General features: G+C 49.3%; 1 protein-coding gene across 1 annotated transcript in view; it reads right to left on the bottom strand.

Moving 5' to 3' along the window:
• The window catches only part of PIK3CD (phosphatidylinositol-4,5-bisphosphate 3-kinase catalytic subunit delta), a 69,416-nt gene that overhangs the window by 26,134 nt on the left and 23,443 nt on the right, over nucleotides 1–19,839 (bottom strand). The window contains exons 2-6 of the mRNA XM_065421195.1: nucleotides 8,313–8,476; nucleotides 6,924–7,152; nucleotides 6,244–6,473; nucleotides 5,177–5,356; nucleotides 4,181–4,330 (exon numbers count right to left, since the gene is read on the bottom strand). Coding sequence (XP_065277267.1) covers nucleotides 4,181–4,330; nucleotides 5,177–5,356; nucleotides 6,244–6,473; nucleotides 6,924–7,152; nucleotides 8,313–8,453 — 930 coding nt within the window. The 5' untranslated portion in view covers nucleotides 8,454–8,476. The remainder of the gene's footprint in view (nucleotides 1–4,180; nucleotides 4,331–5,176; nucleotides 5,357–6,243; nucleotides 6,474–6,923; nucleotides 7,153–8,312; nucleotides 8,477–19,839) is intronic.

Here is a 19,839-nt window from a genome sequence, read left to right on the forward strand (position 1 = left end):
ATAAACTGCAGGTTCAAATCAAGTCTCTGGAGTACATCCACAGCTGGGATGGGTCATTCAGTCCTTTGTTCAAAGCTTCGGTTTGTAGCAAAGTTCCTTCAGAGGCAAGAAGCAGGACTGAAGACAAGATGGAGGACATGCAGCAGTCTTTTATAGTCTCTTGTCATGTGGCCTTTCTTTCTTTGTTCCAAAGACAAGCATTCCGGAATGTGGCAAGAAAAAACCTTAGGAGTTCTGTCCATAGGCATGTCCCTGCATACCTTGCTGAGTCACAAGGTGTATCGGCCTTCTTTCAATGGGTCAGTTGTATAGCTGATGGTCCTTAATGGGCCATCAAGCAGGCTAGGCAGTGCTGACACCAAATTGTCTGGGGTGTCACCCAGAAGCATAGCACAAGTTTGAAATACAGACAGTATAGAGCCAATACATATAACTTTAAATACAAAAATGATACATGCACCCAGATAGCATAATTATAACCAGCACATCATAACCTTGTCTTAGATACCTTAGTTGACCCCCTTTATAAAAGATTTGGTGCCACTACAGGACCTTGGTTGCAACAATGATCTATATGGTCCCAGTTCATGTCAATAACGTCACACATGCAAAATGGACTGCCCTCAGTTCCAGCACGTTTATATGAATCCTGGCGTCTCGTGGCGTCCAGATCCCCTGTGCTGTGTGATGGTCCCGATGGGCTCTCCAACCTGCAAGGGAGGCGTCTGGTGTGACAGTGGCCTGCAGGGTGGGAGGGATGAAGGGGGTCCTGACCATGACCTTGGAAGGGTTGGTCCACCACGTGAGGGAGGCCAGAACTGTCTTGGGGACAATGACTCTGGTGTCCAAATGGTCCTGGTTGGGTCTGTCGATGAGCCATAGCGGGAGGAGACGCATGTGCAGATGTGAGTGTAGCACAATGGAGGTACAAGCTGCCGTATGTCCAAGGAGAGACAGACAACTGCAGACGTGCTTGTGATGCAGGTCTGCAATTATAGTCATCAGCACTGTGAAGCGGTCCGCTGGAAGGAAGGTTCATGCCGTGATGGAGTCGAACCGTGCCCCAGTAAAGTGAATTGGATGAGTGTCAGTGTGGAAGTAGGCATCCTTCATGTCAAGAGCTGCGAACCAGGCCCCGTGGAGGGGATAATTAATGCCAGCGTCACCATACAGAATCTGGATTTTCTGATAAAGGTGTTCGGTAACCAAAGGTGGAGAATGGGGAGGTGCCCTTTGGGATGAGGAAGCAAGGGGAGTAGAAGCCTCATCCCATGTAGGGAGATGGGACCAACTCTTCCCAAGAAGAGCATCTGCTTCCTGTTGGAGAAAGCATTGATGAGAAGGGTCCCCTAGAGGTGTCTAGGGGGATGGGGGCTGCTGCTGGGGAAAATAGAAATTCTACGGCTATCCGTGGTGGATGATCTCCAGTACCCAATGGTCCATGGAGATCTTGCCCCAGTTGTGGGTGAATAGGACAAGATGGCCCCCAAAGATGACATGGGGTGCCAAGGGTGGCAACGGGGAAGGTTCGCAGGTCTTGATCGACGCATCAAAACTGGGACTTTGGTTGCTGGTGGGAGAGAGTTGAGGAGGGGGCCATGGCGGAGGTCGGGAAGCACTGTTGCTGAGACTGGTGTCACCTGCATGGGGCTTCCTGTTGGCATTGGTAGTAGGCCTGGCAGGGCACATGCAGGCGGGGACGAACTGCGGTCGCTTCTTGCCTGCATCGTGGAGCCAGGGTATAGATCCCTACGGATCGTCCCTAAGGGAGTCCATCTTGGAGTAAAACAGCTTGTCCTCAACAAAGTGGAGGTCCTCGATTTTATTTTAGACCTCCCCCACATCAACAGCTGCTTGGAGGCCCACCTTGGTAACCAGGCATCCCTCATCCACCAGCGCCTGAAACTGCTGCTGTTGGTTTGGTGCAGTGGTTTTCAAACGTTTTGTATTGGTGACTCCTCTCACACAGCAAGACTGAGTGTGACACCCCCCCCCTTATAAATTAAAAAGGTGTGGGGAGGTAATTTAATTTAATAGAGGCTTGGAGGGGTCACAACCCCCAGTTTGAGAATCCCTGGTCTGGTGGCAGTTCGTCCCGGAACTCTGGTAGCCCCGTATAGTTATTAAAATCATATTTGGCTAGCAGAGTCTGATAGTTTACTGCAGCATCGCCAGGGAATACATCTTCCTCCCCAAGAGGTCCATGCATTTCGCCACCCAATCTGGAGGGGTTGATTTCTGTCGGTGCTGTGGGAGGATGACCTCATTAATAGATGGTCCCTGAGGTTGGAGAATGTCCAGGAGCTGGTGCTGCTGATCCTGAATCTCTTCCAGCGGTATTCCCAAGTCCTCTTCCACCAACTGGAGCAGGTCCTGATACTGCCGGTGATCATCTGGCGGAGATAGGGAAGGAGGAATGAACAAGAAGGAAGTGGCCATGGGGACCGGAGGAGCCGGCAGTACTAGTTCAACGTCCGCCACTTCCTCTGTGTTCAATGGTGCTGATGGAGGAGCCTGGGCGGAGTGATAGGACGTTTGGAAAGGCGGCTAGTGGTGGCGGTAGGTGTTCCAGGGTGCCCAGTGCAGCCAAGGCGAAGGGGCCTGTGGGTGTGGTGTGCGCCACGGGTACCAGTACCAGACCCTCGCTGCTGGATCATACACTGGTGGATAAGGCAGTCGGGGATGCGAATCCAAGCTGCGGTGTGACATGGGGGAGAACAAAGGCTCCAGCTCCAAAAACTCCTCTGACTCCGAGAATGGTTCCAGCGGTGGGGGAACCAGTGAAATGGGCGGGCTGCAGTGTGGCACCAATGGGGGTCATTCCAGGAGCAGCAGGATCAGTTCGTCCACTGGAGCGGGGACCTCACGGGCAAGGGGAGGGGGCTGGAGAGGATCGAAGAGGGTCTGGGGAGGATAGCATCAATTCCACAATGGAGAGGAGGGGCTCTGATCAGCCGGGAGTCCTACAAGTGCCCGTGGAAATGCTCACAGGGCCAGGTAGCGTCTCCAGCTTGTCCAAATGGCACGGAGGTGGCAGCGGGAAGGGTGGTTCAGGAGCACTCTGAATGGGCGGCTACTAGGGCGGCCAGCTGTACTGCCAGACCCCGTTTGTGCTGAGCTTTTCCCTCCACCTGGGGAAGCTTGGGTGTCGGTGTGGTCGTCTCTGCGCGTAACATCTCATCCAACCAGGCGCGTCTCAGGGAGGAAACGCTGCGTTTAGTAGCAGTCCACTGTGGGGACCTGCTTTTGTGCCCACGAGAGTGCTTCTTGCTCGGATGGCTGGGCCTGCCCTTCCCCGGTGGTACTGCTGGATCCGGGGCATGGGAAACAGTGGAAGGGGCGTGCACCGCCGGTGAAAGTCGCTGTGTCAGCGGTTCCGATGGGCCCGGATCCAAATGAGCAAGCTGCCTCATTGTTTCCTCCATGGAGGAACTCACGGAGGTGGAGCTCCCAAGCTTCCCAGGTCCAGCGCAGGAAGGACTCGCAGAAGGAGCAAGGAGCCGTGACACGAGACTCACCGAGGTGATAAAGACACCGCCAGTGCTCATTGCTCATGGAGAATGAATGCGGGCAGGAGACACAGTTTTTAAACCCCAGAATGTGGGCATACTCCCCGCGTGGGAATGTCTAGTACTAACCAACCTACTACTAAGTCTGCAACTACTATACACAACTATAGACAAACGGAGAGAAATCACTCTCTTAGCAAAAACTAAGAGCGCAAAGGAACAGGGCCGAGGCAGGCCATGCGGCAGTAAGAGGGCACTAGAGTGGCGTCGACCCACACAACCTATTATACCCTCGGCTGCAAACACGAAGGGATGCATGACACACATGTGGGTCAGCAGACACTGCCAGGAAAACCTTTCGGACTCAGGCACATGGTGTGCACGCGCACCCACGTTTGGAGGACATACAGGGACCATCATTTGAAGAAATAGAGGGTCTCTGTGCAGGTCCTTTATGTAACTGAGGGAGGGGGTTCCCCAATTACCCCCTTTTGGCCTTGTTATGACCCCTGCATTAAAGGGCCAGGGTGTCACTCTGCCTGCTGGGCAGTCACTTCCAGGTGGCACTAGCATCTCAATTTCATTGTGGAAAAGACAGAGAAAAAGCAAATGGGTGTGTCAGGCTGGTGGGAGCAGGGGGAGAAGGGTATCCGGTGTGCTCGCATGGTTACCTTTTTCTTGGGGAGCGGGGGAGGCTTGGAAACCATCTTCGGGGTGTGGGCGGTGCAGTTGGTCTGCTCGTCTCGCATAGCAATGATGGAGGAGAAGTGTACCATCGTCAGGTGGGGCATCAGGCCATGGTGCAGGCAGCTGCGGATGTACTGGTGGGAGGAGGGGCAGAGAGAGAACAGAGTAATCCTGGTAGAACAGACGGTCTGGAAGCCACAAGGCTGTGGAGAGGGTAGCGGTGGGGGTGAAGCAGGGCTGGGTCAGACAGGAGAGGAAGGGCAGCATGTGGAAGTGACCCAGCAGCCACCAAAACTAGGTTCTCCTGCCAATTCCTTTCTAAACCTACATCGTTCCTAGGAGGCGTCCCTGGCACGAAGAACCCTAAAGACTAAAGTGCAGTTCCAAGAGTGAGTGGGTCCAGGTTTCCAAGCCCATCCCCCATACATGCACCGGGCTGCCTGGTTTTATGGTACGATGCCGGTAAGGATTCATTGCTCCAGACAGCAGAGAGCCCGCCTGTGTCACAGCAGAGGAGGGGGGATGCCGTTTGAGGGGGCAGTGTTGCTTCCCAGTAGTGGGAGCCATTGTTCAACTCTGACATTCAGCAGCTACACCCTGGCTGGGGAGAGGGGATGGAGGGAGTCACCCCTCGGAACCATAATCCCCCCCCCCACACACAATGGGTTTGGCTCATTAGCACTCAACGCCAAAGGGACCCACAATCGAGTCAAACTTTCTCCATCCATGACCGAGCCCAGCCTTATGTTCTTTGTGGTGCCTGCTCATAGACTCCCCCCTAGAGGGCCGTCCATTGGGGCAGTATTCAGGTCACCGTTGTTAACTGGACAATGGACTGGGTCCCTTTAGGGTGTATTTCCAGCTCGACATAAGGAACATGGACGACAATAGCATGGAGCATCCTTTTCCTGCCTCCCAGAGAGAAAAGTGCCTGTACGCTTGGGAAAGAGCTCACCAGTAGGTGGAGGAAAGAGACTCACCTGGAACTGGTACAGGGGGTTGTTCCCGTAGAGATATTCACATTTCCCTTTCACCTGCAGAGTATAATCCTCAGGGCTCTCCACTGTCTGGTGGCGGAAGACGGTAGCTTGCTTCTTGATGGCATAGCTCATTAACATGACAGGGAATTCCTTGGGGGAGACTTGGAAGGTGAAGCTCTCCTGCAATCCCAACAAAACAGTACGTACAGTCAAATACCAGCTGAGAAGGGGCTGAAATCAGCATCGGGAGTTACAGAGAGAGACCCACAGCCCCGGATGCCAGAAGGGATAGCTAGATTCCCCAAAAGGACCTAGGGGTGAAGAGAAGGCTACGGAGGCAGCGTAATTATCCACATTAACAAACAGGGATGGACAGAGGTCAGAGTGGAGAGGGGCATGTCCAGTGGTGTGAGCACAGGACTGGGAGCCAGGAACTTCCCGAGTCCCATTTGAAGTTCCGCCGCCTACTCCCTCTGCAGCCTTCAGCACGTCATTTAAAACTTCCTGCCTCTACTGCCTCTGTCGGCACAAAAGGGGGACGATACCTGCTAATCAGGGGTGGGGGGTAGGGGTGAAGAGAGCTGCCAGGATGAATGCTTGGCAAGCGCTACGTTATGGATGGTTCATTCAGATTGAGCCTCCTTGGAAATTTTGTTTAATGCCAGGACTGGGGTTATCAGAGGGCAGCAGGAAGGAATGAGAAGTTATCAGGTGCTCCGTGGCAGAGGCAGCCTAATGCCTCGCAGCAGCATGCTGGGATCATGAGACCGCCTGACTCTCTTATTTCAAAAGAAAAGGGGATTTGTTTCAGCAGCGCAGAATTTCGAGAGAGGGTGCGGGCAACGCTCGTTTGGGGAGGGGAGCGTTTCCATCAATCAGCTGTTTGGTGGGGAGGTGGCCGGCTTTCACACAGTCCTTCCAAACATCTCAATCTCAAGGAGTCAAGATAATTCCCAAACAGACGGAACCATGGCATACTCTCTCTCTCTGATAGCACCTGGTCCCACAGCTGGATGCAGAACAGAGCACGCAAACCCTTTACACATAACAGGAAGCTCCGATTTTACCCCGCCAGACTCGAACTTGACGTTGACGAAGATGTTCTTGTTGGGGACGCGAAGGGGGCCGGTCCTGGGGCCTTTGGCCAAGGGCTCCAGTTGCAAGGGAAAGTTGTACTCCATCCAGGCCATCCAGCTCAGCTGCTGACGCTTCGCCGCCTTCTCTTCACAGAACTGTCGCATTTTTGCACGGAAATCGTTCACCTCCGGGTCGCGCAGCGAGTCAAACTCATGCAAACCTGAGCGGGGTGTTAAAATAAATACATAGATAAATAAAAGGAGAGGATCCACATAGCAGTAGGGTCACTGGTCCTTGATAATCAGCTGCCTCTGCTGGGCGGGGAGATCGCAGCATCACATAACATATGGTAGAAAAAGCCAAGTCTATAGCATTAGACTATGATGACTACACAATTACACCAGTCCCTTCTAGGGACTCTTGCTGGGACAGGCTGGGACTAGACCAGAGGAGAGATCACCCCTTGCCCTTAGTCAGTCCACAGGGACTCTTGCTAGGACTGGCATAGCTGAGAGCTCTCCTAATTCAGTCAGTGCATCTTTGCTATTTCCTGTATAGCAACCCTGGCTGAGAGAGGTTGAGCCTGGAGTAACTGAGCTCCCCCTGCTGCCAACACGCGTGCCCTATCCTGATTAAAGCAGCTCCTGCTGGCACTAAGGTGGGGTCTCACCTTTCCCAATGAGCAGGCTGATCTGGGAGTTAATCAGCTTCTTGACGCGGTCACCTTCACGAGCCACCAGCCGAAGGACAGGCAGGAAGGGCTGGATGTCGCAGAGGCGCCGCTGCTCATCCTCCAGCTCCTGCTGCTCGGCCGTCTGGTTGATACACGTGAAGACGTACGCTTCGGGGTCATTGAGCATGTGATACAATGGCTCATACTGTGCGTGACGCCAGACCACCTGGGACAAACCAACAGCAGGATGGAACCACCGATGTGCCGGCTGAACCATCACATCCCCTCCCGACTGCCCCACTCTCTACCCACTCCATCCCCACAATCCCCCAAGGCCATTACACATGGTCACAAACAACAGCAGGGGCAGCTATTGATTGGGATCTTGCAGGGCCTTAATGAAAGCCCCTGGAGAAGAGCAACAGTCATTTGTAGGACACCTGAGAAATGCCATCCCTAGGAAATTCACAACTGCACACGCCCGCGTGCGCCCATGGGGAGAGGCGCAATGCACTACAATGGGAGGCAGTGCGAACCCTTTTCACTACATTCCCTGGTCTCGAAGCATAGACGACATGAGTAGCTGTAACTATTACTGACCTGATTATTTCTCGATGACTGTGTGATCTCACAGAATCAACTGCGAGGACCCAATTTTCAGCCAGATGATAACCTGGCTTCCCTTTTTTGTGCTTGCAATGAGCTGCAATAAATCTCTCTAGGTATCTACAGTATCTGAGCCACAGTATCTGAGCTTATTCGTGGATTTTTAGCCTTGCAATACCCCTGCCCGGTAGGGAGGCATTACCCCCATTATACAGATGGGGAGCTGAGGCACAAGTCACACATCTATGATGGAGCCAGGAATTGAAGCCAGGTCTCCTGTACCCCAGTCCAGTCCAGTGCCTTCCCCACTAGACCATCCTTCCACCCCAGTGGATGCCAGTTAGACAGTTAACTAATTACCTGATTGTGACCACATAGCTGGTGACTTAACAACTAAAGCACATCTATTGTGCCCACAGTTTTCTGGCCTGAAAACTGCAGGCACAGAAAGAACTTCTAATGATCTGGCACCGTATGTCTGTCTCTTGTGCTGTGTGAGTCATCTAAGCCAGGCTGCTATTGCAATGAGAACCTTTTCCACTCTGATTTCTGCCTAGTGAATTGAAAAGGGAATTTCATTTCCTCTACTCTTCTGTTCAGCATTTTATTCCTCAAAGGAAACACCAAAAACTTTTCTTTTTAACTAAAGTTCCTAATCACCACGAGACAGCTTTCCCAAGCACTGAACTCGCTTAAGAAAAACGCCCGGCGCGCTTGTAAAATCTATCCCAAAGGTGACTCTTTAGCCACAGGGGTGAGGCTTGCGGTAAAGGCTGGTACCTGTTTGATGGTGCCCAAGCTGGCATTGCAGGATACAGAGAGGTTCAGGTATATGCCTGTGGGCAGCAGGAAGTCCACCTGGATGGTTTGGTTTTCCTCCTTGGACCAGAATTCAACAGGGCAATAGATGCCCGGGGGCATCCTGCTCACTTCTTAGCTACAATCTGCAACAAAGGGAGAGAAAGGACAATTATTTGTATTGCAGTAATTCCTAAAAGCCCCAACAAGACCAAGGCTAAGCACTGCACAGACACAGTGGGACCCGGTCTCTGCTCTGACAAGACCAGATTATTATCCCCATTTAATGGATGGGGAAACTGGGAATTCAATCCGATCTCCAGAGTCCAAATCCAGTGCCTTAAAAAAAGACATCCTTGTTCGGGTGCACCCAGATGCTGCCATGGTTATAGTTCAAAGCAGCTTCTACTTAGTCATTTAAGAACATGAAATACTTAGTGTTACAGCTGGGCGAAATTTTTTTAAATGAATGGTAAATATGCCAAAAAATGAATTTTTCTGGGCACCGAAACTGTTTGCAACTTGGGATCAAATTCTGTGAATAGTTTTGTATATATATACACAACCCCCCCCCAACCACCTGAATTTTTTTTTTTCTTCAGAAACGTCATTTCTAGTGAACATTCTCTTTTGTCAGTCAAACTTTTTTGTTTTTGTTTTTATTTTGCATGTGTTTCAGTGAACAGACCCCAGGAGTCCCAACTCCCAGCCTGACATCTTATTCCCTGGACCTTACTGTCTCAACCCCCATTTCTATCTTCCAGAGACGAGTTCCAGGTGTACAAGGAAGAGCTGGTGCGGGTCCAGATTATAAAAATTTTTAAGATTAAAAATTAATTTTGTTTTAAAAAGAATAGGGGGGAATAAATGCACAGAGTGGGATGGCCAGGATTGGAGGGTGGGGGCTGATTCTGGCTTTATCCCTCCTGCCTTGCAGAAATGTGTAATTTGCTCCCCACACTATGGGTATGTCTACACTACAGGATTAATTCGAATTTATATAATTCGAATTTAGGAAACCGATTTTATAAATTCGAATGTATTCGGCCACACTAGGCACCATTCATTCGGTGGTGTGCGTCCAAGCTACCGTAGTAGCATCGATTTCCAGAGCGTTGCATTGTGGGTAGCCAATAACATTGAATTGCCAATAACATCGAATTGCGGCCACACTAACCTTAATTCGGATTAACAATACCGATTTTGACGCTACGCCTCTCGTCGAGGAGGAGTACAGAAATAGAAATAAAGGGCTCTTTAATTCGAATTAAATGGCTTTGTTGTGTGGACGGGTCAAGCGTTAATTCGAATTAAAGCAGCTAAATCCGAATTAAAGTCGTAGTGTAGACCAGGCCTATGAATAGCAGGAGAGTCTGTCACCAAACACTCCAAGGACAGCAGAGGGCATTAGTCATTAACCAGAAGCCACAGACTATTCCAATCCCCTCACTTTAGGGTTGCCAACCCTCCACGATTGTCCTGGAGTCTCCCAGAATTAAAGATTAATCTTTAATTAAAGATTATGTCATGGGATGAAACCTCCAGGAAAACATCCAACCAAAACTGACAACCCTACCTCACTTGGTTTCTTCTTTGGGGATATGTAATGCTGATCAGGAGAATTCATCAGTTCCCACCCATTTATCCAGCAGGAAACATCCACAAGAGAACGTAGCTCGGATTAATTTACTCTGTTGATTACAGTCAGAAAAGTGTTGTTCCCATCTGCTGATCTGTGCAGTGAGTTTGGAGGTGTTGGGTACAGTTCCTGATGAGCCTACATCACATCTGGGGTGGCTCCAGTTAGCCCTTTAGGATACGTCTACACAGCAGCTGGCAGCATGCTTCCCAGCACTGTTCAAGCTAACATGCTAAAAATGGCAGTGTGGCCACAACAGCAAAGGCAATGGCTCAGGCTAGCTATCCAAGTACCTACCCAGAGGGTCACACGGGCTCGTACTGGCCGTCTCAGCCGAGAAACTAAGGCCTGAATGAGCCACAGGGCTGGACTCCCTTTGCGTCGGGGTGAGGCACAACAACTGTGCAGCATTAGGAAAGCTCACCCCATAGCTTCTCGCGCTGTGGATAATCAAGGCTTTGGTTTCTGTCAATCTGACCCCTTTCCCTAGCACCTAAACCCAGACTTGCTCATGCTAGGAGCAACACTATGGGGTTTCATTTATTCTCCCTCCATGAAACTTATGTTGAATATGCTGTTTACAACTCAAAATACAGGATCTGCAGCTGCCAGAAAGGGGTCGTGTTTGGGGCAGCGAGTTCTCTCCCCCTTTAATCTGAGAGGGAAAAACTGGGCTGCAGGCTGCTGAGTCCAGGCAGGATCCCCAAAGCACCTAGGGAGCTGCTTGTAAGCCAATCTTATGCATAAACATGACAAGAGAAGCCCAGAATCTTATCTGCCAGTGCCTGGGAGTGCAACACTTCCCCATCAGCAGTGAGGTAAGGATTCCCAGAAACACGAGCCATGTTTTATCTGTCCCGCTTCCTTAAAGCACATGCTGTATCACTGGGACCGGATGCAGAGACCACAAGCAACCCATGTGTCTTAAAGAGGGAGGGAAGGAGCAGGGTTTGTGAGTTCAAGTCAGGCACAACAACAGAAATGATCCCGCTCTCCTATCCACTCACTACCAGTGAGAGGAGCAAATTTCCAGGACTCCCACCCGCAACCTCCACTTCCTCATTTAACCAACACGGTTCCAGTACTCTCCGGGAGGGCGGCGGCGGGCAGTGACTCCCCAGCACAGCTAAACTGTATTTTACATCCCACGTGGCATCCTGGAGGTGTGGCTCAGTGATCCAGAGAGCAGGTGTGAAATACTGTACCCAGACTCCCTAGCAGCACAGCAGGGCTAACTCAGTCCTTTGTCCTCCCGAGGACCATGCAATGAGCGATGCAGGGATTCCTCAGCCCAGGCCTTGAGTAACTCTGCCTGGACTGTAACGCCACCATAGCACCCGGAGATGGTGAGTTAGGAGAAAGAATTCATGCATCACTCGCGTCCTCCCCCAGCATGCCACTGCAGGGTGATCCTCAGGCTGGGCCCTGGCTTGTGCCATGCTCACCTGTGGACACGAAGCACAACAACAGCACTTCCCTGTGGCATGCAGCTTACTCAGAGTGGAGCAGCAATACTTTGGGTCACCGCTTTGAGCTACCCATATTATATGACTCTTTACACAGGCTGCCTATAAAGCAGGGTAGGGTGGGGGTGGAGGATTGAAGTTGCTGATTTTGGCTGGCACCAGAGATCCCATCTTATGCTCCTCCTGTAACATAAGTGGTAGGGCTCTGAGCTGGAGACCTGAAGGATCAAGGCCTGCAAATCTTTGAAAACCACTAGGGACAGGTGTTAACTTCTTGGCAGGTGCTCAGGTACTACAGTGATACAAGAACCAGAATTATGCCAGAAGGGACCCCAGCTTTAGCTGTGGTGTTCACAGTTCACTCACCCTTGAGGTTCTGGTCTCTCTCTTCCCCAAACTTTTAAATAAAAGCCCACTCCCAGGTGCTATTTTAAACGTGACCGATGTCCCTGCCTTGGTCATTCTTCCTCCCTACTTTTGCCTCTTCCCGACCCGGTAGCCACTCGCCCCCTCAACCTGTATTCATTTAAAATGTTAAGGGGTTGATTTATTATTGTTGGATGACATTTGGCCGGGTTCTGAACCCCATCCTCCCAGCACCCTGAACACATTGACCATGGCATTTTGGTAAAAGCCAGGAGCTGGGACGGGTGCCCTTGAGCCAGAATCCACCGCTCCACCCCCTTGTGCAGCGTCCTCCCTGCCAGCTTGTCGCTTCTCCCTATTCCAGGAGGGCTACACGACCGGCGCAGTGTCTGATCTTTCATCCTGAGGGATCCCAGGGCACTTCACGGACCATGTAAAAACATTAGCAAGACCAGCCCACTGGGAAAGCTTCTTTTGCTTTCCTCATCTCCTACGCCCAGCCCTACGTCATCAGTCTCACCCGCTGAGCAACACCTGAGAGCCAAACCTGCCACACTGATGAGGGCTGCAGGATGAGGCTATCTATGGCATTTACTTGGCTCCCATAATTTTATCTTTGTGCCTCACGATCATTAACACATTTATCCTCACAGCACCCGGCAAGGGTGGACATTTCTATTATCCCCATGTCACAGACAGCGAGTAGAGGCATATAAAAGATTAAATAACTCCCTCAAGGTCAGACAGAGTCGGTGGCAGAGCAGGGAACTGAACTCCTGTCTCAGGCCCCAGGCTCACGCCCTAACCACTTAAACACCCTTCCTCCCTGGGTGTGTATTTTAATTCTTTGTCATGCAGGGCCCTGACCATAGCCCTCTCTGGGATACACACAGTTTTGTCACCACACCCATTTGCTCAAGCAGCAGAAAGATGCTGTGATGGACGAGTGCTGCAGAAAAGCCGAGAGAGAGAGAGAGAGAAACAGGCACAAAAGGCTGCACCTCCTCCCTGCACAGAGCTCCCCAAACCTTACAGAAATAATAGTATGTGTATAGGCCACAGACACACAGCACCGTAACAAAAATATACCACAAGCATCTCCCATTAGAACCCAGCCCTAAGGAAGGGCCTCACCCTCCAATGCTTCCTCATTCACCGTGGGAAAGAACCTCTTTCCTCGCCCATCTGTGCACAAAAGTCTCTTACCCCGGGGCAGCATTTTACCCCCCACCCCCCCGTAGCTCCACATGTTTGCCTAATAAGAGCATCAGTGAAATGTCCTTTGAGGTAAGGTGACTATATTTCCCAAAGGGAAAACAGGACACCACGTGGGGCTAGCCCGAGACCGCCCTCCCTCCCTGCGCGGGGCTGGCCCGAGCTGCTCACTGGAGCCCGGACTGTCCCCCCTGCAAGGCTGGGGCTGGTGTCGCTACTCGCTTGACAAATGCCCACTTTTGCCAAAAAAAGTCGGGACGGCCAGGACAGGGCTTAAAGAAGGGACTGTCCTGGCAAAAACAGGATGTAGGGTCACCTTACTCCAGGGCTCTGCTTTGGCTGACTGGGCTTTTCAAGTCCTGCAGTAGCTGCCTCTTGGAAGGGGGCTCTGTACAATCTGCAGCACTAGAGGAGCTGCCCCTTTATGGGTGCTGCCGGCACGACTGGGTGCGTAGCAATAGAATGAAGGGAAACGTATTTTGCTCAGAATGTATTCTCTTACGCCCTGCAGACTGAGGGGCAGAGCTGCCCCATCTTTACCCCTTACCCTTCTGTAAGGCACAAGCCTGTCTGATGCGGACCACAACTGAGGCTAGCAGGAGGATGTGTGGGAGAACCCATGCAGGGTAGGAGACTACCAGCTTGTTGCTGGATTCTTGAAAGTGACCTGCATTTCTGAGGAAGGTTTGGGCCATGACCCCATCCTCTGTGCAGAGGTGCCAGTCACCCCAGCAGTCTTTAAGACAGACAAGTTCCTACGTGACAGAGATGACAAAGCTTGGGCCTCCCAGCGGGCATGGAAGAAGAGGCATGACGCCGCCTCAGTTCCCTAACCTCTCCTAGGAGATCAGGCCTGCGAAAGACAACCCACTTTACAAGGCGATTAAGAAAAGCCCATTGCCACCACGCATTGACGGCTCCCAGAGCTTTCATCACAGTGCGCTGACCATGGGAACGGCCACACTTGTGGAATAATTATATGAGAAACGTAACCCAACTGTGGGAGACTAGGTTGGTAATGAGATGCTGAGCTTTCTCCCCATGGCTCCAGTCGACGGTTCAAAGCTAGCCCAGCAGCGACCAAGAGATGGTAACAACGAACAGTCGTTGCATAAGTTCCTTTGTAAAATGAGTGGTGTGGGCTCAGCCTAGTTCCTAGGGGACACGTCACCAAAGCTATCACTACTGGCCCTAACTGGCTCCCTTACGGCAGCCTCGTGGCCCGCTGTTCCACTTTGTAACTCCTAGGGGCCTTGTCTTCACTAAGGGGCTCTTACTTCCAGTTAGCTACCACAATATGAAATCCTAGGGAAGACAAGGCAATCATAGTTTAAAACACAAGTTGGAAATGGAGGTTAACCCTTAAGCTCCCCCATAGCCTTCATCTCACCCTGCTAACCCACATGAAAACTGCAAACTGCCTTGCCTTCACTAGGCTTCTACCTCATGTTAGTTACCATGAGATAAGAATGCCCCCTTCTTCTTAGTGCATTTGCACCACAAGAGCATGCCAGGGCAGGGTTGAAGTACATTGGTAAGACAATGTGGAAAATACCTGCACTGCAGGGTAGTCCCTGAACTGGTATATTGGGGTAGCATTTGCAAAACTACATTATTCATTGCCATGCTATACACATTGGTATGACATAAGTATGGGGCCATGAGTACTATGAGTTCAGAACATGCCCCGAGGACGGTGTCATCACATACAAAGCCCTTCTTTATGCAGTACATTACATAAAGAGACACTTAAAGTTATCCAGTCACTATTAAGCAAGCCAGCCAGTTGAAAAACAAAAAACCCATCTCCTCCTACAAAGCTTATCAACCACAGCTTCAGTGTGTTTACAATATGCAACCACTCCGGGGGTGAGGGAAAAAAAAAAAAAAAGAGAGAGATCACAAACGGCACAGCATTACACAAGCCTCCACAATGCTGCACCAGGCAGATGCGAATGCTCCGACGCCTACAAATTGACAGCAACATTGCTAATCCCACGATTGCAAAAATACCTTTCAAGTTTGTAAGAAGTGCCTGTTGCAGAGCTCACAGGTGATGCATGTAGGGGACAGCAAGAAGTGACTTTCATGTTAGGCAGTGACGGGGGTGGGGAAGAAGACCAAAGGAATTTATTACCCAGACACACACACCCTTCCCCCACCCCCAACTCTGATGAAAATAGACCAAAGTTCCTATTTTGGCTCCATTCTTGCAATAAATTCTGCACAGACAGAAATCACCATGGACTCGCCCACAACGAGCTCACTGCAAGATGATGGCCTTTGTGGCTACATTTGCCCGTTAAAGTTTTAAGTCATTTATGACCAATTAACCTGGCAAATGTATTTATTTATTTAAAGTGAATTTCACGCTGGTGAAAGGTGCCAGAACAGCTTCCCTGGGGACTGAATTCATCTCCCTGTGGCAATGCAAGCTTCCCTTGCGTCATCCCAGCAAGTGCATCTACCCAGGGCTGCATCTCAGTGCAAGAAACCCTTCAATTCTAGGCCTCTTTATTGAATCTTGCCAGCAAGGTGGGTTCTGCTACCAAGAGTACTGACACCACCAACTCATTTCACATAGGCCACTACTGAACAGCCATCAGATGGCGACTTACTGGTTGCTGTCAGCCAGGGCCATCCTTAGGATTTATGGGGCCCTACACAGTATAATTAAACTGGTGCCCCTATGCCCAACGGCAGCCCGGGCTTGCAGACCGGGGGGGGGGGAGAAAACGAGGCAGCAAAGGATACTGAGCCGCCCGGCCCGCCTCACGGCGGCGGAGAGTCACAGTTCCCCGCAGACACCCCCGTACCCTCTCCCTCACGCAGAATGCGCAGCGCCGATGCATTTGGCTCTGTGAACATGGCCCCTGGCTAAGGAGACGGCAGCGCGCGCTGGGTGTGCGGGAGCCAACCCGCTCTTACCTGCTGTCATGGGCGGTGGGTGAAGCCTCCCCAGCCCACCTGTGGCCCCACCCATACTCTGCCTCAGGCCCCGCCCCCACTCTGCCCAGGCCCCGCCCTCTCCCCACTGTCTCCCTCCTCTCTTCCCTCCCTGATCACCCCCTTCCAGTCAAATCCCTGAACCCAAATGAAGCAAATGACATTTGGGGAAAAAAAACACTCTTCTGCAATTTTTTTCTAAAGAAAATGGAGCATGTTTTCCACTGCATGCCAGAAGGTGAAGACTGGACATGCAAAAGGTACCTAATTAAAAGCACTAAATTTGGGAATAAAAAAATGTCAGTCACAGGTTTTCTGATATACCCTGAAATTTGTCAGAGATTTATTTGCAAAAACTTTGTAGTTAGAGCAAGTCAGCTGTCCTGCTGAATACAACATTAAATATTATGGAATACATGATGCACCTCTTCTCTGTTTTACATTTTCTTAATCAGTATTTCTAAGCTGATTTTATATTTTAAATGTACTCTTAAGCCTTCATAAAGTAATCATTCCAGATTATTATATATTTAACTCACTGAAACAAAGACATTATTTTAAATTAATCAGTCACAGAGGTTTAGTATATTCATAACAATGTTCATTGCTTTTAGAAAAAGGAAACTCTAATTTACTTTGTGTGATCTCCATAACAATAGACATGTTTATGAAATTTCACCAACTTTAAAAAATATGTTTCCAAAGATTTTAGGCATAACAAAGGATTTTATATCTTACTAAGGTACTGATTTTGCTAGAGGGTTCTCTTAAAACTAGTTCATCAAATAGTCAGAAGTAAAGAAAGGGAAACTCGTTTGTCCTGCTATCTGGCAGGAAAGGGGTGTTGTCCCTTTAAGGGCTCTCTTCAAGGATTTTTTAGAGATGTGATTTTATCATCTTCAGCAACACACTAATGAAATATTTTTAAACTAAGGTCCTGTAGACTAACATGTTCTGAGTAAATTACAGTGATGCACAACTGTTTTTGTCAGTAAATTCAGAAACTGAGAGTATATATCTGGTGGTTGGCAAATGCCTGTTAAATGGCTCTTTAACAGTTTCAATGTTGTGCTAATAGGGCTGGCAGGCTGGAGGCTTTTTCACTTTTAAGTTACTAGATCCCCTCCGGAGTAAGAGTCACCAGACTGCAGTAGCTAGCTGTGGGAGCCTGCAGGAAGGGTCAGAACAGGGATAGGAAGAGGCAGAAGCGTGGACACTATGACCCAGAGGTGCCCCACGCATCCGCATATGCCTAAGGAGGGCCCTGCTGTCAGCCTTGGGCAGATACAAGCCAGTGGCCTATTGCAGAAGTTGCTGCTTCACTTCCCCCTTTTGAAGCCCCTGAGGAACTCAGCCCACATCATTGTGGGAGTGTTAACACCAAAGACTTGCTCCTGGGCTACAAAGGGCATTCTCTTTTGGGAACAGTAAGAACATTTATGCTCATCAAGTTTCGCTTATACCTCTACTAAGTTATTTATGAAAGGCCCAGACCCTACGGTCCAGCTCAGCTGTGCCTAAAGCCATGTTTGTGCACTCCCAATCCCTGGGACAACCAGGAGCTTGTTTGACCCTCAACATAAATTAGAGCTGCCACAGGGCTGCTCTAACTTCTGTTACCATCCATCCTATTTTACTCCCTCTTAAGGTCTTTGGTTCCCTCTCCAGTATGGTGTGGCCACATCTGGCCTAGAAACTAAACACACAAGATTATTTTACCAAAGTTAGTTTCTTATCCACACAGGTAAAACTCTCCACCAAGCTCTCATCATCTAACGTTTTTATTACTGCAACTTCTCTCTGGCCCTGACAAATGCTATCTTGCCCTACTCATATCCATTCAGAATACTGCCACAAAGATCCTTTTCTTAGGCCACCACTTGGACCATATCACTCTCTTTGAATCCCTCCACTGGCTCCCCATCCTCCATTGCATCAAATATAAGCTGCTTGTCTTCCCTTTTAAGGTCCTTCACAGTCAATCCCCACCTACCTAACATCTCTCTTTTGCTATCAAGCTGTCGATGCTCCCCTCCAATCCACCCATGATGCCAGGCGCCACTGCCCACTTGTTACATTTTCAAACAAGCACCTTTGTGGTTTCTCCCCAGCTGCCCCATATGCCTGGGAGGTGCTCTCAGTACAGACCTGCAATGCTACATAATTATCCACCTTCAAATCCTTCAACCCTCTCCTTTGCCCTGATACCTACAGAAAAACATCGACAACAGCAACACTGACTGTTGGTGTGTAAAGACTATTGCCTATCATGATGATGAATACTGTCTCACTGTTCACTTATGCACCCCCATCTATCTGTATCCATCTGTTGTCTCATCTTGCACTTCAATTGTACACTGCTTGGGGTAGGGACTTTTTGTTGTGTTCATACAATGCCCAATGGGGTGCTGGTCCATGACTAGGTACTATGGTAATACAAATTAATAAATAATTAATAATAAGAAGATTAAATCAATGTTAATTTCCTCAAATCCTCATTTACATTTTCTACTCGATTTCAGTCTATTTGGCCAGCCATATTCTGAACCTTACTTTTACCTAAAATAAAATCAAGGAAAGGATTTCCACATCTTCTCCTGTCTGTCTAAACCAGCCTATAATTTAATACATCAATCATTTATATTCTGCTGGTTAATTCACTGCATTCCTTCGCTAATAGCATTTGTCATCCTTTTGCTGTTTATATATAATCCTATCCGCTATAATGTTTCTATAGTGCCTTTGATTTAAAGATCTAAGCACTTGACAATTAATCCCCTTTACTCACCTACTTCATAGGTGGGTTATCAAACACAAACTATTAAACTGAGGCAGAGGAGTCCAATTCAATTTGTCCAAGATGGCAGAACAAGAACTAAACCAGGAGTCCAGACCCACCAGTACTTTGTTCTGAACACTAGACAATGTTCCCTTCCTTGATAGAAGAAGAGCTGATGCTATCCATTGCTTGCTCGGTATCTCCTAGTGTCAAAATATCAATGAGGAACATCAGTGTAGTGACCATGGAATCTCAGACACCACATGAAGTGGATTTAATATTGCTATGACTGATGTCTCAGCCCAGCAGATCAAACCCTTTGCTGAAGTCAAGGGGAATTTTATCTATGCAATGACCACAAGGTCAGGCCCAAAGCATTCACTTCTTCCCTTTGGTTTAATCCTGCTTTCTCTCATGCAGGAACTCTTGTCTCCAGAGACTTCACACTGCTCACACAAACACACACAACCATTAGAGGCTCACAGGGGAAAGTAATGGGAAGCAGAGCTCTGCTAATGTAATCTGGACTGGAGCTAACCTTGTTTGTGTATATGGCTAATGGGGAAGGGGCTGTCAGCAAGGGGAGATAGAAAAGAAGTCCTTATGCATAACAGGCTGTTCTACTAGGGCTTCCTGCTCCAGAATAAATAGGAAGAAGAATATCAAAACTGCTCCACCCTCACTTACACTAATAGACAAGCATGGGTGAAATACCAGATCCCTGAATCTAACCACAAGCACGTGCAGGTGGGAAGCGGAGGAGGGGGGACGTGGAGATCAGGTACAAATCATTTAGAAAAGGAAGTCTAAAGCCAAACATCATGCATCATCCTGGAAGTGACACACAATCAATGGGTTTGAGAGAGGGGGCAGAGGGAAAAGCCGGGAGAAGTTAAAGAGAACAGCAGAAGAATAGTGACGAAAATTATCTGTCAGAGTGTGGCCACCAAATCTTGCTGGTGGCCACTATTACAATTTTCCCTAAAATAATTAATTTAGGAAAAACAAATAAATATGCACACATACATGTCCAAATCAGTTATTTATGTAGGGTTTTTATTTGCATACTCAATAATAATCATGTACAGTTGTCTCTAT

Source organism: Emys orbicularis, chromosome 22 (genome assembly GCF_028017835.1).
Source record: "Emys orbicularis isolate rEmyOrb1 chromosome 22, rEmyOrb1.hap1, whole genome shotgun sequence".
Classification (NCBI taxonomy): Eukaryota; Metazoa; Chordata; order Testudines; family Emydidae; genus Emys; species Emys orbicularis.